Source organism: Mus pahari, chromosome 4, assembly GCF_900095145.1.
Source record: "Mus pahari chromosome 4, PAHARI_EIJ_v1.1, whole genome shotgun sequence".
Lineage (NCBI taxonomy): Eukaryota > Metazoa > Chordata > Mammalia > Rodentia > Muridae > Mus > Mus pahari.
In genome coordinates, this window is record NC_034593.1 from 115,708,231 (window position 1) to 115,732,296 (window position 24,066).

The following is a 24,066-nucleotide window of genomic DNA, read 5'->3' on the forward strand; positions in this document are numbered from 1 at the left end:
TTCTTCTCTCTCTCTCTCTCTCTCTCTCTCTCTCTCTCTCTCTCTCTCTCTCTCAAGTAGCTCCCCTTTTTTTCTATCCTCATGAGAATTGAGCACATTCTATTCTGTCAAGTCTTTAAAGCTCTGATTTTCTCACTTCGTGAGGAAAGTGGTAAGACATCACTTTCAAATATGAGTGCTTCCTTCTGCAAACTAACTCTACAAACTAACTTTACCTTCATTTTTTGGGATTAAAGGTGTGTGCTAAGGGCTGAGCCACACAACTAGAGACTGGTATTTTCAATAAATACACAGTCTTAAGGTTCACAGTATGATCAAATGTCCTGGAAGCGTTCTACCACTAGGCTATACTCATAGCTATTTTAGATGGCTGTTTAATGCTTGAATCTCTGCAAAGAGAAATGTGATTCTGTAAGTAAGGTAGATGCCTCAACTCAACTACAAATCGGCTGGATTCCTCCATTCCTTCAGAGTGGAGTAACATTCTTGTGATTGGAACAGACAGTGTCTACTGTGATGCTCAGAATAGACTTTTTTTTTTTTTTTTAAGAAAAAAATGAAAGTATGGATACATATAATAACCAATTCCCTCTAGTATCAGGGCTCTGAGAATACTGCCCATACCATGTTACTGATTTAATACAAACTTGCGTTGAAAAATGAGCACTCGCTATTTCCCATGGAGAAGAAGCTCACTTTTCTCTAAATTGAAGTCCACTGGTTACTTCTCATCTTAGCCTGACAAAATAACTTATGGCGGGAAGTGTTTATCACGGTTCACATCCACGGTTGGAGGCCTCCGCTAGGGAAGCCATGGTAGCAGAGGCATGAGGTGGCTGGTCCACCCACTCACAGGAAGCAGGACGAGATAGGTGCTGGTGCTTTTCTGTCTTCTGCATTTCATTTCATGTGGGACCTATGATTGCTGCCACCCACCGTTGGGACTTACCCTTTCAATCTAGGAACTCCTTTACAGTCATAACTTACCAGAGGCTTACCTGCAGCCTGTTTCTAGGTCTTGTCATACTGAAAGATTTAAAATCGGAATCTTTTTATGTTCTCGAAAAGTAGTTTTTTCATTATCATTTTGGGATACTGTGTTTAAAGGGCTACAGTTTGCTTTAGTTCTCTTTAAATTCCAGTTTCCAAGGTGGTACAAGGGTTTTAGAGTACTTGGTATTCAGGGAGCTGCTCCTCTGAGCTAGCATACAGCTAGAGAAAGGGAAGGGAATAATTTCTCCTTCTGCACAATTCCCTAACCAGGGATTAGGAGTTATCTGTAGAGGGACATTCCAGTCTCTGGAGACAGACAATCTAGCCTTTGTTCTAGGCTTGACTGGCTCCACTCATTTGTTTGTCGTTTGTTTGTTTGTTTTTGTTTTCTTTTTTTGTTTTTTGTTTTTTGAAAGATTTATTTTATTATTATATATAAGCACACTGTAGTTGTCTTCAGACACATCGGAAGAGGGCGTCAGATCTCAGTACAGGTGGTTGTGACCCACCATGTGGTTGCTGGGATTTGAACTCAGGACCTTCAGAAGAGCAGTCAGTGCTCTTACCCTTTGAGCCAATTCTCCAGCCCTTGTTTTTGTTTTAATATTATGTGTATGGGTGTTTTGCCTGGATTTATGTGTGTGTGTCATGGGTGTGCAGGGTCCAGAGAGGCCAGAAGACATTGGATCTCTTGGAACTGGATGGAGTTACGGATGGTTTTAAGCCACTATGTGGGTCCTGGGAATTGAACCAGAGTCCTCTGTAAGAACAGCAAATGTTTTTAATCTCTGACCTATCTTTCCAGCCCCATCCACTTGTCAATGATGTAGACTCAGCTAAGTTATCTCACTTGAGCTTCATTGTCCTCCTGTCTGATGGGAGAGTGTGCATCGCTAACATACTGAAAAGGCTCTTAGTGCAAAATACATAGTATCTATTGCTTTCCATATTACTATGTCTTTAGGGCATTTTATTTCTCATCAGTCACAACACTGGCATTTTATAAACACTTAATGACCTCTGTAGAGATGTGAATAGTTAGTTCCCAGATGATGGCTATTTGAGGAGGGTTAGGAGGTGTGCCTTGCTGGAGGAAGTATGTCACTGGAGGTGGGCCTTGAGGCTTTAGAAGCTTTCTCTGCTACCGTTTGGGAATCGGAATGTGAGCTCTCAACTGCTGCTCTAGTTGCCTGTTTTCTCCATTCTACCATCATTGACCGTGACTCCCCTGGCACTGTAAACCCCAAATAAAAACTCCTTTTTTTTCTGTAAGTTGTTTTGGTCACAGTGTTTTATAACAGCAATAGAAAAGTAACTTATATAGTCTTTTAATATAAAATAAATATATCTAACTTTTTCTACAGAATGTGCCGAGGAGGAGGTAGCTAGGTAGCAGGATGATTATAGAGCATACATAAAGTCTTGGCTTTAAGCTCCTGCACCAAGAGAGAAAGATAACTGCCAAAAACCTCTCAGTATGTTCTGGGAGAAGATTTTCAACTACAGTGCTTTCACTTTGAGCCTAAATATTCATATCGAATCATATAATTCTAAAATACAGTCCTTTGCGAAAATAATTATGATAATACTATACCTGAACATGTTTGTGCATGTCTATATATCCAGCACTCAGTAGGCTGAGGCAAGAGCATTGGGAGTTTAAGGGAAGTCTGGGCTACAGACTGGCGTGTTGTCTTTAAAGAAATGCTTACAGTAATATAAATCATACATGAAACTGTGTTTATACTCTGTTTGTAAGTAAGGAGAATCTGTTGTCTTATTTTCTTTAAGGCTTCTCAGTCTTGGATTTGAAAAGTTCATCAGAGTTGGAAGTGTTAGGAAGATTGCCAAGCCAATTTTACCTTACAGGTAAGACCACTAAATCCTAACAGGTACAGAATATTCTAAGAAGTATGAACATTTTATGGGTTTTACCTTACATTTGGCCTTTGAGAAAGAGATAGCTTTAGTTTTTAGTTAAATTAGGAAACCTACGTAGAAATGCTAACTTAGAACAAGTAATCCAAAGCACATGGAGTGGCCCAGGCCTTTAATCCTGGTCCTTAGGAGGCAGAAGCAATTAGGTCTCTGTGAGTTTAAGGTCAGCCTCATTTCCATGGCTAATTCCAAGACAGCTAGGACTAGACAGTGAGACCTTGACTTAAAAAAACCAAAACAAGGACTGGAGAAATGGCTCAGAGGTTAAGAACACTGTCTGTTCTTCTAGAAGTCCAAAAGTTCAATTCCCAGCAACCACATGATGGCTTACAACCATATCTATAAGATTTGGTGCCCTCTTCTGGCCTGTAGGCATACATGCAGGCAGAACGCTATATACATAATAAATCAAAAACAAAACAAGGAAACAACAACAAAAGTCCAATCTATTTCGTTCCTTGTATATGTGAAATTAACAAGGAATATTCTTTCTTGTTGCTCAATTTCAGCTTGCATGCTGGCTCAGACAATGAGAGTGAACAATTGAAGGAGCTCAATGCACTGATGAAGGAAGAACTGACTCCTATAGAAAGAGTTTATGTCAGAAAAAGTATCGAGCAGCATAAGCTGGGAACCAACAGAGTCCTGCTAAAGCAGGTGAGGTGAAACTGCATCTGTTCCTTCGCAGTGAATATGTTCTGCTCAGATGCTCTTCATCCGTGGTGATGGATGATCTTAGATTCAACGGGTTGTGTGCTCTGTGCATCCTTACCAACTCTACCCACTGCACGGTGTATTTGCTGCAAGCGTTCTCCAAGCTGTGACTGTTGGCTTCCATCAACCTGTGCAGATCTTGTCTGCTGGACCTGGGATCTGAGGACCTGAGAGAATGGGTAGGCCTAGAGAGAGTCTGATACTATAGGCAGCCTTACTTCGGTTTCAGTGGACCTTTATATACGAATGTAGCAAAGAAAGCAGTGATCCAAGGAAGACTGTTTGGGCTCAGAAAAGTATGATTAGAAAAACATGTAAATAAGCACATACTAAAATGAATAGAGCAGCCCTTTCCAAGAACTGTCTTAGGACAGACAAATTTAAACACAACTGCCTGACATAAACTATAGATTCTATGTGGAAAAACATGAAAGCAAGGCAGAGGCCATATCTAGATTGAGGATACAGTGACCTGATTGAGTTCTATAGCCGTGTTCTGACATCCAGCAGCAAACATGTCATATAAATTGAATTTAAATGTTACAAGAAGCAATACATGACATCCAAGCAAGGACAATTCTGGGAGCAAACTGCACCTGAGGTAAAAGACCCTCTCCTTTTTTTCCTGGAGCCACTCACTGTTCCCCAAGGCGTTGTTCACCATGGGTCATTCTTTTGACTGTCCTGACAGTGATGAACACATCTTATTACCATGCCTGCAGCATTCTTTCTTCTCCCTTTACATAGATGCTTGAAGAAGAAAGTGGGGAGCTTTGAATAGATTCTTGGTAAAACCCATAAAATTAGTTGTATGCTAGGAGAAAGAAAGAAAAAACAATTTTATTCTGGGTAAAATGTCAGAGTGAAAATTTGTCTTTGATGCTGTCCTAGAAAGCCAGGGCTCAGGGAGCTAGAGAGATGACTCAGAGGTTAAGAGCATTGGTTAAGACCTCTTCCAGAGGTCCTGAGTTCAATTCCCAGCAACCACATGGTGGCTCACAACCATGGTAGTGGAATCTGATGCCCTCTTCTGGGGTGTCTGTAGACTGCTACAGTGTACTCATATAAATACAATAAATACATCTTTAAAAGAAAAAAAGGCCAGGGCTCTCAGGGTCTGTCTGTGCCCAAGAATCCAGGGTAATCCACTCCTTCCCAGCACTGGGAGTCAGGTGCCCAGACGATAACAGGAAGTACTGTCCCGTTGGTGAAGGGGACAATACAGAAGCTTCATCTTATGAAAGTGATGCCCGAGGGACAGAAAAGTGGTGAAGAACCAGTCAGAATGGCTAAGATCAAAAATTCAGGTGANAGCAGATGCTGGCGAGGATGTGGAGAAAGAGGAACACTCCTCCATTGCTGGTGGGATTGCAAGCTTGTACAACCACTCTGGAAATCAGTTTGGTGGTTCCTCAGAAAATTAGACATAGTACTACTGGAGGATCTAGCAATACCTCTCCTGGGCATATATCCAGAAGATGTTCCAACTGGTAATAAGGACACATGCTTCACTATGTTTATAGCAGCCTTATTTATAATAGCCAGAAGCTGGAAAGAACCCAGATGTCCCTCAACAGAGGAATGGATACAGAAAATGTGATACTGCTTGTGGACGTTGTACATCGTGGTGCGGAGCCTAGTGCGCACCACGATGTACAACGTCCACAAGCAGATCTATTGGGGTCTGCAACTCTATAGGTGGAACAACAATATGAACTAACCAGTACCCCCAGAGCTCGTGTCTCTAGCTGCATACGTAGCAGAAGATGGCCTAGTTGGCCATCATTGGGAAGAGAGGCCCCTTGGTCTTGCAAACTTTATATGCCCCAGTACAGGGGAATGCCAGGGCCAAGAAGTGGGAGTGGGTGGGTAGGGGAGCAGGGCAGGGGGAGGGTATAGGGGACTTTCAGGACAGCATTTGAAATGTAAATGAAGAAAATATCTAATAAAAATTTGGGGAAAAAAAAGTGGTAAAGAAAGAAGAGAGTCACTGGCTCCCTTAAACCACAAGGATATCAATCTGTTTCTGCAGAGATTTCAGGAAGCTAGCTTGTGTTAGACCTTGTCTTGGTCAACTTTTGCTGAAATAAGGCTACAGACCTACAGAATCTCAGGGCAGCTTATGACTGCATGTCAGCAGCTGTGGCTCAGCTTGACTGTGAGCTGGTCTTGCTCTCAGAGCACTTGCCCACAGCATATTCAGAATACCTTGTACACAGGAGGGCAGGTTAGACCTAAGCTTCTGTCCATGCTCTGTCCCCAATATTCAATCCAATATTGCTCTAATTCATCAGGCATGTGGCCAAGCCCACATCCTTGATGCAAGGAGACATCCTCCACCTCTCTGGTGGTAAGCACTGCAGCCACATTGCAAGTGGGGTGGATATGTCAGAAAAACCTTACAGGGAAAGAAAAGCAGAACGAATGACCAGTATGTGACAGATTTGCATTCTAGGCATCCCCAGAATACTGTTTCTGTTTTGTTATGGAGTCTTCCTGTGTAGCCTTGGCTGACCTGGAACTCACAGAGACCACCTGTCTCTGCCTCCATAGTGCTGGGTTGAATGGCATAGGTTAAAAACGCTCAGCTAGAAGTCCTCAGAGTCCTTGAGACTAACGTTCAAGGATCAGAGTTGTAAAACTGACTCTGTGCTGCGTCTCCTCAACTAAGTGCTCAGTTTTGTTGTTCTCAACGAATACCAGTTGCCGTTTATGCAAACTACTCAACTTGCTATAATAATAATAATAATAATAATAATAATAATAATAATAATAATAATAATATAAGAACAGCTGCTAATGAGGCCCCAGTTCTAATAATCATTACCTATTCACAAATGAAACTATATTAACAACAACAAACCCTTTTTAAAAAATATGCACTAACAAATGTCCAGTTCAGGAGAGCAGATAGACCTGACACTGCTCAGTGCCCAGACTTTACAATAAGCTTTTTTAAAAATGCTTTATAGTTACTGCTTTCTAGTCTTCTACTATTGGACTCTCAGCAGTATAATAATGAATTAAAAGGTAAAAATGGTTGGTCATGTTAGCACTTGCCTTTAATCCCTATACATGGGAGGCAAAATCTAGTGAGTCTTTGTGATTTTTAAGCCCAGCCTGGTCTACAGACTGAGTCTAGTACATAGTACAGTCAGATCTACATAGAGAAACCCTGTTTCAAACAACAACAAAAGCTAAAAGTAATATAATTCTTTAATGGAAAAACTTATCCTTTAATTTTAAAAAGAAGTTTATTGACTTATAAATTTAAGCTTTTCCTTCTAAAATTGCTTTTATCAGATACAGTTTCCAGAACATATTGTATTTTAAAGTATTACTTAAGGTTTGTACAATTTAAATACACTAAAGGGTAAAGGTACATTTGAAGTTCTATTTTCTGCTCATATTGACCTGGAATTCCTGGTTCTCTTGCCTCATGCTCCTGAGTACTAGAATTAAAGGCATGCCCCGCTTTAGATAGGTGCCTTGTTAAGCAATCACAGAGCCAAGTGTTCAGGGTTAAGCAAAGGATGGCTTCTTAGCATGTTCTGTGTTCTTCGTGGGGAACTTAGGTCAGAGTTGATAAAATGTGTTCATTCATTCAGGCTCACCTAGAAGATACAGAAAGACATGTCACCCTTGATGCTTCCTAAGCCACTCATGCTGTAATATGTTCCTTCTTTTGGAATGCCACAGTGAATATGTCCTTGCTAGTGACCTACAGCAGCTTCTGTTCTGCAGCATCTGCTTTAGATGTGGGAGTGATGGAAACATAGCAATAAACTGACAAGATACATTTGGTTTGTCTTCTGACTTAGGTTTCTTGGTTTTCTTTTAATAGCCATTAGCTAGTGATATTTGGCAAGAGGACTCAACAACTGTAATCTCCACACTCAGGAGGGAGGTTGAGGCAAAGCCTGGGCTATAGAGTGAGATATTGTCTCAAACCTCCTTTTCTTTCTAATGAAGGTTCGAGTGGTTGGCGTTACCTGTGCAGCCTGCCCCTTCCCGTGTATGAGTGACCTTAAGTTCCCTGTGGTTGTGCTGGATGAGTGCAGTCAGATGACAGAGCCAGCCTCACTTCTTCCCATTGCCAGGTAACCTGGAAGACTCTTCCCAACAGCACATACGAGTCAAGTATTTCAGACATTTCCTGAGGCCAGACTCTCCACAAACATTTGTCACAATTTTTAGCAATTCAGATACTAACATTACTTTTGCAAATAATAGAGAGAAACTTTTTGAAGTAAATGTATCAAAATTTTGTGAGCTTATAGTTTAGCCATTGGACTTACCTCATAGTCTTTAAAACTATAACAGCAGTACTGGTGGCTTTATATATAAACCATTATAACACTTCCCTTATTTGTCAGCTAGATTAATAATTTCTACTCCACTGGGCAATGTTGTTCGGTTTCCTTTCTTTTGTATGATTTGAATGGTTTAGCTTCTGCAAATGTTTTTTAGTTTATGAGAAAATATGTCGAAAATCAAATTGAAAATGAAGATTTGTCCCCAGAAACTAAGCTGTTACAGCCATTAGAAAATTGTGCTTTTAAAAGCCGGGCGTGGTGGCGCATGCCTTTAATCCCAGCACTCGGGAGGCAGAGGCAGGCGGATTTCTGACTTTGAGGCCAGCCTGGTCTACAGAGTGAGTTCCAGGACAGCCAGAGCTACACAGAGAAACCCTGTCTCGAAAAACAAAAAAACAAAACAAAACAAAACAAAATGTGCTTTTAAAACATCTTTGGAGGCTGAGATACAGTTCAATGGATAAAACATGTTTAATGTGTTACCTGAGTTTCATCCCCAGTACCATGGAAAATAAAATAAACCATGTCTTAAGGAAGAGTCCACCACAGTGAGGCTCAGGAGACCTTGCTCCTCCACAGTTGGTGTGTCCATAGGGTGCCCGCCTGTTGTCAGGGTTTGCCTGGGATCCTGGGCATGAAGTTTTAGCCTTTACTGAGATGATACTGGGCAGTCAGGCCAACTTGGTCACTTCTCAGAAGACAGGAACACTGAGACCCTGGGTGGAGTACAGGGGAGTAATGCAGTTCTGCTGCATTCTGAACACACTGTGACCATGCGTGCTCATAGCTGGGTGTGCATGTGCAGGACAGAGGGAAACAGCCAGTGCATTCCTTCTGACCTCTTCACATTCTTTTCTTCCTTTTGTTATTTTAAAAATGTGTTTGTTATTTTATTTTTGTTTGAGTATTTGCTCATGTCTGTGTCATGTACATCCTAGAGCTGGAGTGCAGTTATGGACCATTGTGAGTTGCCCTATGGGTGCTGACATTTGAGCCTGGGTCCTCTGCAAGAGCAAGTGCTCTTAACCACAGAGCCAGCTTTCCAGCCGCCTTCACCTTAGTTTTTGAGGCAGCATCTCTCACTGAATCCAGAGCTCACTGTTCACTAGACTGGCCAGCGAGTCCCTAGAGTCCTCCTGTCCCTCAGCGCCTGGCACTGGCATTATGAATTTGTGCTGCCGCCACTGTGCCTGGCTTTCTGTGAGTGTGAAGGATCTGAACTCAGCTCTTCAAGGCACTTTAACCAGAGTCTTCCTGACCTAAAGACTCTGAGCTAACATTTCAAAGCCTTCAGCTTGCTAGTTAGCATCACTGAGCCCTGCTAGGTCTCAGGACTTTTCCTGCCTTTGCATTCTAAGAATACATTTTGGAAAGTACAACGAATGATATCTGTATATCTTCTCTTTGCTTAGATTAATTTTCTGAATTGTTTCTTTTTAGGTTTCAGTGTGAAAAGCTTATTCTTGTTGGAGACCCCAAACAGCTGCCTCCTACGATTCAGGGTTCTGATGCAGCTCATGAAAATGGACTGGAACAAACTCTCTTTGACCGGCTTTGCTTAATGGCATGTCCTTCTACATGCTTCAGGTTACCACTGACTGTACTGTGTGGGTAGATAAAGGATGAAGAGATGGTACCTTAGCCTTGGTCTTAAGTAGTTTATAAGTGGAGTTCTTTAGAAAGTACTCTTCTTAAAGACAAGTACAATCTCTTTATTCTAATATGCCTTTAAAAATGGAGCTGTTTCTCTGTGTACATCACTTCTACGATCCATGAGTGTTCAATTTAAGGTGAACAATGAAGTGGCATTTCATACAGTTATGGGACCCAGCAACCACTAGGTAGTGCTAAGGGGTTTTTTCCCAATTTAAAAAAAAAAAAAACAGTTTTTTCTATAATTTATAGAATTATAATCTATAATTTTTATTTATTTTTGTTAACATGCAAAAAATAGTTTCAGTATGACTTTTCTATTCATACATACATGTCATTGTCTTTTGTTTATATTGCTCACCTTCCCCTCTTCTCCCTCTCCTGTTGGTCTGCTTTCTCCCTAGTATCTGCCTTCTGCTTTCCTGACATATGTATTCCATCACTCTCTTGGTCACCCTCCTACTCCCTTCAGGGCGTCTCTACCTTCATGTCCTCTGTGTGTGTGTGTGTGTGTGTGTGTGTGTGTGTGTGTGTTTAAGTTCCATATATGAGAGGAAAAGTACAATATTTGGCTTTCTGAGTCTGGGCTGATTTCACTGCCATTCTGATTTCCAGTCCCATCCATTTTCATATAAATCACATAATTTCATTTTCTTTTCTTTTTTAAAGGGGAAACCCTGTATTAGGATGAGCTATTGAATTTTTTTAAAAGATTTATTTTATGTATGTGAGTACACTGTAGCTGTCTTCAGACACACCAGAAGAGGGCATCGGATCCCATTACAGATGGTTATGAGCCACCATGTGGTTGCTGGGAATTGAACTCAGGACTTCTGGGAGAGCAGCCAGTGCTCTTAACCTGTGAGCCATCTCTCTAGCCCCTAATTTGATTTTCTTTACTGTTGAATAAAACTAATGTATATATGTACCATCTTTTAAATTGTGTGTGTGTGTGTGTGTGTGTGTGTGTGTGTGTGTGTGTGTCTAAACTTGTGTGGAGGTCAGAGGACAGTTTGCAGGAGTCAGTTCTCTACTCAGGTAGAAAGAGGCTTGATGGCAAATGCTTTTTACCCACTGAGCCATCTCACCAGCCCTACACTCTTGTTTTTTAAGTCATCCCAAATAGCAATTTCGTACTCAATAAATGATGACTTCCAAGTTCTCCTTCCCTCCTGGATCTGGTAGCCTCTAGTCTTCTTTCTGGGAAGGCTTCCTTCTGTTCCCCGAACACTAGGTTCCTGTCTCCTTGACACAGCTACTACTGCCCTCTTAGCATTGCTTGATTTGCAGTCATTAGTGGTCGTATCCATCACTGGATACTATGTTGTGTGACTACACATATTGTTGCCACTGCTCTTCCATGGAAATCATCATTTCTATTATAAGTAAGGTCCTGATAGTATGTTTAGCCCAGAGGCTTTACCCTAGGTTTTACACATATGCTGATTTAGGCTTACAGCCTTCAACAAGCCCCGCAGAGTGTGAGACTTGATTTCTTCATTGTTTTTGTGTTTCTCATAGATGATACTTTGTTCATGAGATCATTAATTCTACATTTGCTATTTAAGTTTGTTATTGGCATTCTTTGCACCTACTCAAGATGTTTTAGCAATACCAGAAAATTTTGCAAGTAATGTACTCCCGAAGCTCATTGGAATGGTGAGACTGGGATGCTAGGGTACCATAGTGAGAGAGGGGGCTGCTTTGAAGATTCTGAATGAAATGGTGGCTTTTTCTGAGGAAGAAGCAGATAAACTATTGTAGTAGCAGGCATTGAACTAGGGCCTGGAGTGTTATACAGCCAGCATGACCTTCTTGTCACTTGGACCTTTGAGACAATGGCTCACTAAATTGACCTTGAACCTCTTGTCTAGTCCAAAATGAGTTTCACTTGTGATCTGCCTGCCTTACCTTCACCAGAGCTGGGACCACAGGCATGCACACCAGTTTGCCTAATGTTAAAAGACCTCAATTATTAGGCCTAACTTCACATAGATTATAAAAGCACAATGTTGGGGGTGAACAGTAAGATTTGGTTTACTCTGTTTTGTGGTTTTATAATCTATAAACACATAATTATAGTTTCTTTTTTTTCTGCCTTTTTGTTTTGTTCTGTTTTGTTTTGTTTGAGATAGGGTTTCTCTGTGTAGCTCTGTTTGTCCTGGAACTTTCTCTAGGCTAGGCTGACCTCAAGCTCAGAGATCCACCTGCCTCTGTATCCAGAGTTCTGGGATTAAAGGTGTGTTCCACCACCCAGCTTTATAATTTCTTTTAAAATATTTATCTGTAGTTTTTTTTCTCTTGTTGTAGTTTATCTAAGAGCATAATGTAACATTAAAATGTTTTAAATAGGTTTTCTCTTTCCCTAGGAATAAAAGAAAAAGCTATATTTTAATTTTTTTGTTTTTCTCCATTTAATTTTCTTAGGGTCACAAACCCATTCTGTTAAGAACCCAATACCGTTGTCATCCTGCGATCAGTGCCATAGCTAATGATCTGTTTTATGAAGGAAGCCTGGTGAATGGCATTTCAGAGAGAGAGAGGAGCCCTGTACTAGAGTGGCTGCCCACACTGTGTTTCTATAACGTCACGGGAGCAGAGCAGGTGACTGACATCATGTTGATGGGAATCTACTTAATATCTTGGTTTAATTTTATTGCTCTTGTTTGTATGGTTTTACTCAGTCTTTCCATGGCCTTTCTGGGAAGATAATTTTGGATCTGTTTCTTACTCCAGGTTGAGAGAGAGAACAGCTTTGTGAATGTGGCAGAAGCCACTTTTACCCTCAAGCTAATCCAATCATTGATCGCAAGTGGAGTAGAGAGCTGCATGATTGGGGTGATAACATTATACAAATCGCAGATGTACAAGGTGTGTGCTACGTATGATGACATTTGTCACATACTAAATATCACATTCTACATTATAATATTTGGTATTGTACTTGCAGTAGTTCACTTGGTACCTGAAATCTTTGAGACTGTCATCTATGTACTTACAAAGGAACATTCTGATGAATTTTTCTGGCCTGGATTTTTTTCTGCATAACTCAATGCAAACCTAACAAGGTTTAATTAAATTCAGTATACAGCTGTTGGGAAGACATGCAAATAAACAGATTAGAGGAGGAAAATACGGTGTATGCTTTCTGTCTGGGGACAGATGGGATTGAGACTGTTTTTCCAAATGTTCTTGCATTATTATATCTCATCAGGAAATCAAGGATGGATACCAGGTATTAATGTACATAAAAGCCAGTTATTGCTAAGTAGATTTTTATAATCTTTTCTTAGTATTTTTTATTTTTCATTATTAGCTACTTATCTGCTCAAATTAGTATATACAAGTAAAATCCCTGCAATAGGTTAATCACTTTATTATTCTTCACAAATAATATTGTCATTTTCAATTTTAGATACTTTCTACCTAAATCCATGTGAGTCATAAAGAAAGAAAAAAAAAATTCCTGAATTTACTCCCAAATGATTGAACTGACCAGTTTAGAGATGGAGTTCTTCCTGCTTTCTGTGTTTTCTGAGCCTGTTTCTTTCTCTGCAGATTTGCAGTTTGCTCAGTGCTGTGGACGTTGGTCATCCTGATGTTAAAGCTGTGCAGGTGTCCACAGTGGATGCCTTTCAGGGCGCTGAGAAGGAAATCACTATTCTGTCCTGTGTGAGGACAAGACAAGTAGGGTTCATTGACTCAGAAAAACGAATGAACGTTGCATTGACCAGAGGAAGGAGACATTTGCTGATTGTAGGAAGTTTGTCCTGTTTGAGGAAAAACCGACTATGGGGGCGTGTGATCCAACACTGTGAAGGTAAAAGAAAAATTCAATTAAAACTGACTCAGGGGCTAATCCCTGGGTGATTTGTGAGGAATCACTGGGCCCATGGCCCTTTGAGAGATGCCAGAGGGGACAGTAATGTGGAACCCCCTGAAAGGTAAGGAACGATTCCTGTGTTCTGTATCTTTTCAGGAAGGGAAGATGGATTGCAGCATGCAAGCCAGTGTAAACCACAGCTGGACCATCTTCTTAAAGACTATTTAGAAAAACAAGCAGAAGAAAAACAGAAAAGAAAGGAAAAAGAGAAATCAAAGGATAAATCTCATTAACAACAACAACAACAAAAAAAACCTTGGCAAGGGTGTTTCTATTGTTGTAAATCCAGAATCTTTATACTTATTTTTAATGTTTTTCTTTAAAGTCCCTGATACAAACAAGTTTCATTACTTAGAATAATGTACTGAATAAGTGCGTGCAAAAATGTGCTCTTTAAGGTGTGTATATATTAAGATAGGCAGATACAGATGCTTGTGTGACAGGCCGATGTTTTGCTTGTGAAAGAAACAAATTTTACAAGAGGCAGGAAACCATTCCTGAGATTATCTGTATGCATAAAAAACACAGGACTGTCTGAAAAGCCTGAGTGCTGATCACAGCTCCTGTCACGCCCACAGTGGACTCTTCTGACAGACTGGAACACGTACATTGCCCCACCATTTTACAGCTAAAACTACTCACAATAAAAAGTTAAATAACAAAGCACAAGAGGAAAGGTGGAACACAGCAGTGCCCTTCACACTGCTGCTTGGTAAGTCAGGTTTCTTCACATCACCTTGGACAGAACTTACTAGTATATATGTAGAAGAATAAATGGATAAAGCCCTTTTTATTTTAAAGCTAACATGTTCTTATAGAAAAATGTACAAAATATAGAAATTATATAAAAGAAACCAAAGTTACTTAGAAATCCACTGTTCAGATAATCAGTAACATAGTCAGTATTTTCTGTATATTCTCTCTATAATATATACGTGTAAGTTTTGAATCACTTGAGTCTACATGATTCTTAGGTATTGTTAATAAAGGAATGCATTAGCCAGGCGTGGTGGCGCACACCTTTAATCCCAGCACTCGGGAGGCAGGCGGATTTCTGAGTTCGAGGCCAGCCTGGTCTACAGAGTGAGTTCCAGGACAGCCAGGGCTATTCAGAGAAACCCTGTCTCAAAAAAACAAAAAAAAAAAAAAAAAAAAAAAAAAAAAAAAAAAATAAAGGAATATATTCATATCCAGGTGGAAAAAAATGTCAGTCTTAATCCTAATTGGTATTATTTTTAGCAAGGAAAAAATTTAAGGACAACCCAAGTCATTTAGTATTTATTCTGAGAATTATTTTAGAAATTATTTTAAGAGTATAGAAAATTGTTTCCTCAGATTTCCTTGTAATAAAAACTTACCGGCAGGATGGCAAGGTAAGCAGAAGCACTTTGCTGCCTGACAGCCTGACAGCCTGAGCTCAGCCCCTGGCTCCCCCACAGGGTGCACAGCAGGGCGAGCTGATCCCTGCAGGTCAGCCTCCGCCTGCACGTGCTGTGGCTCACAATATGCTGCACTCGTATAATTTTAAAATGGTTATTTATTTATGGTTATAATGGTTATTTACTTACATTAAAAAATGATAACTGTCTCTGGAATTCTTATGTGAAAGAAAAGGTAAGTCCAACCACACTTGTGGTAGAGCAGTGGTTCGTGTGTGTGTGTGTGTGTGTGTGTGTGTGTGTGTGTGTGTGTGTGTGTGTGTGCGTGTGTGCTTGTGCATGCATACGTGGGTACATATGTGAACAGGACAGGTGACAGCAAGTGTCTTCAGTCACCCCCTCATTATTCCTTTGAAGCAAGGTCTCTCAACCAACAGCTCATGGATTTTTGGGTGGCTGGCAAGCAGCAAGCAGCAAGCCACTCTGATCGTCTGGTTACTTCATCTTTCTTAGTTCTGGAGTGAGAGGGAGATGAGAGGTCGCACCTAACCGTCATGTAGGTGCTGGTATCCAAATTCTAGTCATGCTTGCTCAGTAACTGCTCTTCCAGACTGAGCTGAGCCATCTCCAACCAAAGAGCTATTCTTTGTAAGTGCTCATTCACATGTGCAGTGAAAGGTAAGGCTCCTCATGTGTTAGTGCACCTGAAACACATGCTGAGGATTTGAAGAGAGTGCCATAGAGCTGTGCTTTGCCTCTGTGCTGTGTAATATAACAACAAATGTCTAAACTGCATTCCTGGGCTTTGCTGTTCAAACCTTCCATATTCTTTATTTTTTTAATTTTAAGTCTTTTCTTGCCTAGCTGGAGCAAAGTTTCAAGTGATTTTTATTTTTTTTTTTCTTCGTTGTTTATTCACTTTACATCCCAATTGCAGCCCCCTCCCCCTAATCCCCCCCCCCCCGTACATACCTTCCCCCCCCCCTTTAGATGGGGAAGAGCCCCCCCCCCATCACCCAACCATGGCACATCAAGTCACTGCAGGACTAGCTGCATACTTTTCCCCTAAGGCCAGGCAAGTGGCTCAGTTAGGGGAATGGTATCCACAGGCAGGTAACAGATTTAGCGACAGACCCCCCCCCCCTGCTTCAGTTGTTGGGGGACCTGCATGAAGACTGAGCTGCGTGTGTGTGTGTGTGTGTGTGTGTGTGTGTGTGTGTGTGTGTGTGTGTGTGTGTAGGGGGTAAGGAGGTAAAGACCACCATGTATGTTCTTTGGTTGGTGGTTTAGTCCCTGGGAACACCCAGGATTTAGGTTAGTTGACTCTGTTGGTCTTTCTATGGACTTCCTATCCCCTCTAGGTCTCTCAACCCTTCCCCCTACTCTTCCATAAGACTCCCTAAGCTCTGTCCAGTGTTTGACTGAGGGTCTCTAGATGCTGGGTGAAGCCTCTTAGAGGACCAGGAGAATAAATGGAAATTGACGGCCTGGGGCTGGGGCTGGGGCTGGGGCTGGGGCTGGGGCTGGGGCTGGGGCACTTCTAGGACATATCAGAGACCTGGGGTCCAGGAGTCTATGAGGGTGACTCTAGCTGAGACTCCTGGAAGTGGGTGATATGAAACGAAGTGCAGGCACAGAGATAGAACAGAGACTGAAGGAATGGCCAACCAATGGCCAGCCCAACTTGAGACCCATCCCATGGGCAAAAACGAATCAATCCCTGACACTTTATGATACTCAGTTTTGCTTGCAGACAGGAGCCTAGCATAAATGTCCTGTCCTGTCCTGTCCTCCTCTCCCCTCCCCTCCCCTCTCCTATCTTTCTTCTTTATGTATTTTGGGTTTGTTTTGTTTGGTGTAGGGTTTCTCTGTGTAGCCCTGGCTATCCTAGAACTCACTCTGTAGTCCAGGCTGGCCTCAAACTCAAGAGCTCTACCTGCCTCTATATGTCTGTCTTTTAATTTTTCAGTTGTTTATTTTTATGTACATGATTGTCTTGCCTTCATGTATGCCTGAATACCACTAAAACCAAGACTATAAAACAAACAATGTGAAAGCTGTAAGAAAAGCGCCAACTCCCAGAGGGGAGCTCTTGTTCTTGTGAAGTACCCAGGGTTTGATTTCCTAGCATCCACATAGAGGCTCATCACTTCCTCAGGCACCAGGCATGCATGTGGTACAGTCATACACATAAATATAAATAAACAAACAAACCATACAGTTTCTAGGAATAAACTTAAGAATAGAACATTGCAATGAAAATTTTACAACACAAGAGGAAAGAATTTGAAGGCCCAAGAAGACAGGAAGATCCCCTATGCTGATAGGGTAGGTAGCAGAATCAATATTATTTTTTAAAGATTTATTTATCATTATATGTAAGTACACTGTAGCTGTCTTCGGATGCACCAGAAGAGGGCGTCAGATCTCATTACGGATGGTTGTGAGCCACCATGTGGTTGCTGGGATTTGAACTCTGAACCTTCAGAAGAACAGCCAATGCTCTTAACCACTGAGCCATCTCACTAGCCCCCAGAATTAATATTATAAAAAGGCTTGTCAATGCAATCCTTATAAAAAATTCCAGTGACATTTTTTAGAGAGTCTGAAAGAGCAATCCTAAAATCAGTATAAGACCACAGGAAAGAGAACAGCAACAACAGAAAGCCAAAAACAGTCTTAGTACTGGAAGTACTACAATATCTGATTTACAACTGTACCAGAGACCACAGTATCAAAACTATATGGCACAAAACCAGACATGAAAATCAATGGATTTCTATAGAGGACCCAGAAATATATCCATATGGTTCCAGCCAACATAACAAAGGTGTCAAAAATATATATGAGAGGAAAGTTTGCTCAATAAATGTGCTGGGGAAAGTGAATATTGATCTGCAGAAGAATAAGGCTAGATCCATATCTTTCACCCTATACTCAAATCAACTTTTAAAAATAAATCAGAACTGGAGAGATGGCTCAACAGTTAAGAGCTCTGACTGCTCTGAAGGCCTGAGGTCAATTCCCAACAACCACACATGGTGGCTCACAACCATCTGTAATGGGATCAGATGCCCTTTTCTGGTGTGTCTGAAGACAGCTGCAATGTACTCATACACAATCAATCAATAAATCTTTTTTAAAAATGGGTCAAACATGTATGTATAAGACCTGAAACTACTAAACGAAAATATCAGAAAATTAGAATATAGGAAGAACTCTCTGAAAATGATCCCAATTAACTCAGAAATAATTGCAAGAACTGACAATGCAAGATCTGAAATTAAAATGCTTAAGCAAAGCAAAGGAAGCAATGAACAGAGTAAAGGGACAGCCTAAAGAGTAGGAAAAGCCCTGCCTGCCTCACATGTTAGGTCAATATCCAGAATCTATAAAGAAGTAAAAACGACAAGCCAGCAAGGTGGCTAAGTGGGCAAGGTGCCAGCCACATAGCTTGCAAACCTAAGGTCATTCTCTGGGGACCCACATGGAGGAAGAAGCAACCCAACTCCCACAACTGACCTCTGACCTCCACATGCATGCTATGACATCCACTCCCCTCCAAAACACCAAGTAATCTAATAGGACTTACAAAAAGGCCAGCTCAGCCGGGCGTGGTGGCACATGGGTTTAATCCCAGCACTTGGGAGGCAGAGGCAGGTGAATTTCTGAGTTTGAGGCCAGCCTGGTATACAGAGTGAGTTCCAGGACAAGCCAGGGCTGCACAGAGAAACCCTGCCTCAACAAACCAAAACAAACAAACAACAAGGCCAACTCATTTAATGAACAAATAAATTGGATAATTCTCAAAGGAAGAAAAATGGTCAGAAAATGCATTTCAAAATGTTCAGCATTCTTAGACATGAGAAAAATGCAAAATAAAGTAACATCAAGAGTTCGACTTCCTCCAATCATTGTCTATCATCAAAAAAAAAAAATCCCAAAAACCAACAGTAACAATAAAAAACAAAATAACAAGTGCTGAAGAGCCCCTGTACAATTCTTTTCTTGTTTGAGATAGAATGGGTTTCTTTGTGTATCCCTGGCTGCCGGAACTTGCTCTCTGTAGACCAGGCTAGCCTTGAACTTACAGAGATCTGGCTGCCTCTGCCTCCCTAGTGCTGGGATTAAAGGAGTGCTCCACTACTCCCCAGCAGAGCCCCTGTACACTTCTGGTGGGAATATAAATGGATGCAGCCAGATTGGAGGGTCTGTCACATGTCCAGCTGTAGTAATCCTGAGTACAGTCAACCCAGCAGGGATACTTGGGAACTTGTGTTTGTTGCATCAAGATTCACAGTGGTCAAAATAGGGAGTCAGCCTAGATGCCAGTCAATGGGTCACACATATACACACACGTTTTATTCCGCAGTAAAAATAAATAAAATTATGACATTCCCAGAAAAGTGAGAAAACTGGAGATCACCATGTTAAATGAAATAAGCCATACCCAGAAAGACAACCATTTTTCTCCTATATGCAGAATACAGATTTTCAAATATATTTCGTGAGAGTGGGAGGGGTCTGTGTAGGCAGGAGAAGGCATCTAACAGATGAGAGGGTAATGAGTATTGCACATTTTATTTCGAGGCATATCTTTACGTGTCTGATATGGACGCAGACAGGAGATTTGGGGAGAAGGGACCACAGAAGCAAAGGGGTAATGGGCATGTGAATCTGAGTAAAGTACGGTGATAAGTATGTATGAGGATGTCTTAAGAAAAGTCCAGTGCGTTGTATACAAACGAAAATTAATGGAGAAGATGTAATAGGAAAAAGGGAAGTCTGTTTTAAAAAAAAAATCTACCATACTACTTAAAGCATGGAAGAATGCTTGGCTGAAACGTATTAGTACCCAAGCTGGTAGTCCGTACAGTTCTCATGATTTGATCATCAAAATCAGCTTCAAGACAACACGCATGTTTGATATCTCCTCCACAGTCAGTCCTGTCTTCAGAAGCATATACTGCAGGTTAAATCCTGAAGTTATAAAGCCCAGCTTTAAACTTCAAAATAACACATAACGTTTGGCATTTCACGTTTAGGCAAACACGTTTGGTTTGAAAATGCCAAGGCGAACCTCGAAAGCTGCATGCTCTCAACTCCAGTTTAATCTGAAGGCAGCTGTGAAGTAGCTTTATACTAATTAGATTTTTTATATTAAATAAGAATGAACTGGAAATTGGTGATTTACTTGACAGATAATTGGGCTTTGAAAATTAAATAATTGCTCTAAAAACATTAGCTCGGCACTGATTTGAAATGCCTGCATTGTGATTACCCATGAGCAGAAAGTAAGTTTGGTCCAAGTTGCATTAATGTGACTTGATTATACAGTCAAGGAAAAACAGTGACCACCTCTCCCTAAGCCTCCCTTCTTCCCACCCAGAGACAATAGTTAACTTTGATAAAAAAACAAAAACCAAACAAACAAAAAATACAAAAAAAACTAAACCTTTCCCATTAGTCTGTAAATGATTTTTCTTGATTTTCTACTCTCTGATTAGACAAATCTGAGTGGGGATAAATGAGTGTGAGAGTTGAGCAATAGAATAGTCTAGTTCAAGTGTCCATGGCACATGTGTGTATCTTGTTGTATGGGTAGGCCTAGGCAAGGAATGAGAGACTAGTAACACGTCACTCAAACCTCAGTTCCTCTGGGCAAGGTGATACTCTGTCTAACAGAGAAACCTGTGAGCACTCTGGAAGCAGGAACACTGGTGGTGTCAGCTCTTTTGGAATGTGCCCTTCCCTCCTCCTCTTCCTCCTCCTCCTCCTCCTCTTCCTCCTCCTCCTCCTCCTCTTCCTTTAATATATACTGCCTGGGAACTGGAGAGACGACTCAGAAATTAAGAGCACTGTCTGCTTTCCCAGAGGACCTGAGTTCAATTCCCAGGACTCACATGGCAGCTTGCAACCTTTTATAACCCCAGTTTTAAAGTTTCTGACATCCTCACACATGTTCATAGGACACAGATATACAGGCTGGCAAAACACCCATATACCATAAAGTTATTAATTTAAAAAAATGTCTCTGTGTCTGAGAGTGAGGTGGGGTCAAATGGCATCTTTCATTGTTCTGTGTCCTTTTAGGTATGCAGGACCCATCTGGTGTTTTGAATGAGTGATAACAATCTTTTTGAGCATCAAATAGTTAATGAATCAGGGCATAAGCAAAAATGTAAGGAGCAGCAGGCAGGCTAGGGAGCTGATCTCAGCATCCTTGTATGAGATGATACTTGCTCTTCTGTGCCATGTGTGTGGAACAAGCGCAAGCCAACTGAATGATGTACCAAGGATGAAACCGACTGTGTCGGAGAAGGAGCTGATGCAAATAGCTTCAATGCCAATGGTTTTCAGACTGCACTTTGCATTTGTGATCTGGCATCAGCATGATGGGTGAGCAATGAATCCTATTCTCCAAGTAGTGTAAGAACAGGGCCAGGGTTCTGTAGTAGAGCACTTGCCCATGTGTACAAGGCTTCGGGTTTGATTCTTATTGTTGATCAGATGTAAAGTGACCAGACGGACTGGTTTCTTTCTAAAAAAAAAAAACCACCTTATGACATTTTCTTCTATATATTGTGTTTGCTTGGTTTTGAGACAGGATCTCATTATATGATCGTGGCTGTCCTTGAACTCTCAGAGATCCACCTGCCTTCGCCTGCCAAGTGCTAGGATTAAAGCTGTGCTTTCAAAACCAGGAGGAAGATACTAAGAGCTGACTGGAAACAGTTGACTTGGAGTGGACATGTTGGGGGGAGGGGGGAAAGAGGCTACCCATGGGCTTCACCTTCTGGTCCTGACTGCCTTTACTTGGTCGTACAAGCCTGAAAGAGAAATGGCCTTGTGTATTCATTACACAGACAGACTACCCTTCACTCACCGAGTAGCGGATACTCAAGCGAGTCAAACCCGTCAGCTCCAATTAGGGATGCACAGCCCAAGTTAAGAAGTCCAGTAGAACTTTAAGAACTAATTACAAAGATAATGAGAACCAAAACCCAACCAGATCAGAAATTAATACAGCCAAGTCAGGATGCCCCAGAGTCCTAGAGTCCCAGAGTGTTCAACAGTAGTCCAGATGCCAAGGCCTTGTGTTTAGCTGTGGGTGAGTTCTGATATAACGCTCCCCAGTGACCTGGATTTTCCTTCTATTGTTTTGATAAGTAATCAAACAAAACAAAAACCAAGCAACATCTTCCCAGGGTTGCATAAGACCATCATTTCTGATTATAATGGTCCCAGTGTTTGCTTAGAAAATTCAAAAGTTAAATTCTAAATCACTCAGTGACAAAAGACAAACACTTTTTTTCTCTGTTTATATGCTTAGGGTCTGTGCCATTGCTCAAATAGAGATGCCACCTGCATTGTGAATTAAAAAAAAATTAAGTGTCTGTCAAAATTTGATTTTAAACTCGGATATTTTGTTATTTTGGTAATTATGCTAAAGTAGATTTGTTACAACTATTCCTATTTCTATTGGTCTGTCTCTATTGCTAATACACTTCTTAAACCCATACCAATCCACAGGTGAAATGTGAAACAAGTTTTTACGTTTTACTCCTAGGAAAACACAATAATTTGTATTTTTGTTTTTTGTTTTTTGTTTTGTAATAATGTCTGATAACACGAAGGGGTAATTTTAATTGGAAAAGAGCTGAAATGGGGAGAAGAAATAGGAATTTGTGTATCTGGACCCAAGGAATGACTCCTAAAGTACACCCATCTTTACTGGGAGCAGCAGGTGGAGACGTGGGATGAGGGACTGGGGAGGGCGTCGCCGCGGATCCGGGTGGAGCTGTTGGCCCGCGAGTTTCCCCGGAGGCCCTGGGCGTCGCCATACTGCCAAGTCCCGCCAGGGGGAGCTGCGACCTCGCCTGCCTGCCGCTGGCTCTTGCTGCTGTCGAGGCTCAGGTGTGGCCCGAAGGCCGCGCCAGTCCCATCGCCCCGGGCTGCAGGAGCCCCTTCCCCACCTCTGGGCGCTGGAGGAAAGCCGGGTGTTGTGTTGTAAAAGCCTTCTCCACCCCGCTCTGATTCTAGGCGTGAATGAGTGAGGGGTGGGAGGGGCGCGCGGGCGAGCTGGAGAAAAGAGGCGCTGGCGGACTGAATACCTCCTTTAAATTACTGCTGACACCTCGGTTTCAGGCCCCTAAAATCTCAATCAACAATCCATTAGAACTCAACAGGAGTAAAACTAAATCCTCGTTTAAGTGTATTTATCCGATCTCCTTTCTCTCTTTCAAATGCTAAATCCATTTCAGCATATGCCCCTTCTTTCTCTCGCCTTTTTCTCAAGACTGGCAGCCCATACCTCTCTTGTAAATATGAGAGATGCTAATCATATGACATATCACGTCTCCGTCGGAGCCGGAATAAAGCCTTCAGATTTGGGATCATTGCCTCCAGACAACAGCTTCATCAGCCGGAAAGTTGGTTTTTTTCTCCTTTCCTTCAACTCTCAATCCCCTCTTTGTCTGGAGGAAAATGCAGCCGACTCGAGCCACCCAGGCCATATGGTTCACTCTGTATTTTCTTAGTTGAATTCTGAATTGTTTCTGTGACTTGCGAAGTTTTTTTGGAAGTGCATATAAAGAGGTAGGAGAGCTACTTGTGCGGGGAGCGCTGCCCGGCCGCGGCCGCCCCCTCCCGGCCGGGAGAGCCAGCTCCGCCCATGCCTGCACCAACAGAAGCATTATCTCAATATTGTGACCAACTGCAGAGCCGGGCGGTAGGCAGCGTGGTTCGCTCCAGGTGCAGACTTGGCGCCTCTCTCTTAACTTGGCACATAGAACGTGCTGGAGTAACACTAAAGAGAATGAAAGAATGAACAATCAGCTTTATATGTGTGTATGCATATATATATACATATATAAATGCATATATATACACACAAATGCACACACATATATGTATATATATGAGGGGGTTGTAAATATCTCTTTGGCTATCTGAAAACTGATTATACCCCCTCCTCTTGCCAGACTGTGTTGCATTTCATGTTTACATTGTCTTCATAGTAGACACTATTTTCAAGCCTCTATAGTTTAAACAAAATCGTTTTTTGAATGTAAGTTCCATGCAGCTATGGAATGGTGCCCATGTTGCACACCCCAGCGATTCTCTGGGCTGGTCTAGTCCTTGACATGCCTCGGATGCTCTTCAGTGCATCCTTGAATGTAGGAAGTGG

The 24,066-nt window shown here is 41.6% G+C and overlaps 1 protein-coding gene across 1 annotated transcript in view; it reads left to right on the plus strand.

Annotated features, from left to right (window-relative positions):
* Zgrf1 (zinc finger GRF-type containing 1) overlaps positions 1-14,030 on the plus strand; it is a 62,780-nt gene extending 48,750 nt beyond the window's left edge. Inside the window, exons 18-25 of the mRNA XM_021196235.1 lie at positions 2,785-2,862; positions 3,441-3,588; positions 7,618-7,745; positions 9,402-9,525; positions 12,042-12,218; positions 12,351-12,485; positions 13,173-13,434; positions 13,594-14,030. Of these exons, the coding sequence (XP_021051894.1) occupies positions 2,785-2,862; positions 3,441-3,588; positions 7,618-7,745; positions 9,402-9,525; positions 12,042-12,218; positions 12,351-12,485; positions 13,173-13,434; positions 13,594-13,730 (1,189 nt within the window). The 3' untranslated portion in view covers positions 13,731-14,030. The remainder of the gene's footprint in view (positions 1-2,784; positions 2,863-3,440; positions 3,589-7,617; positions 7,746-9,401; positions 9,526-12,041; positions 12,219-12,350; positions 12,486-13,172; positions 13,435-13,593) is intronic.
* The last annotated feature ends 10,036 nt before the right edge of the window (positions 14,031-24,066 follow it).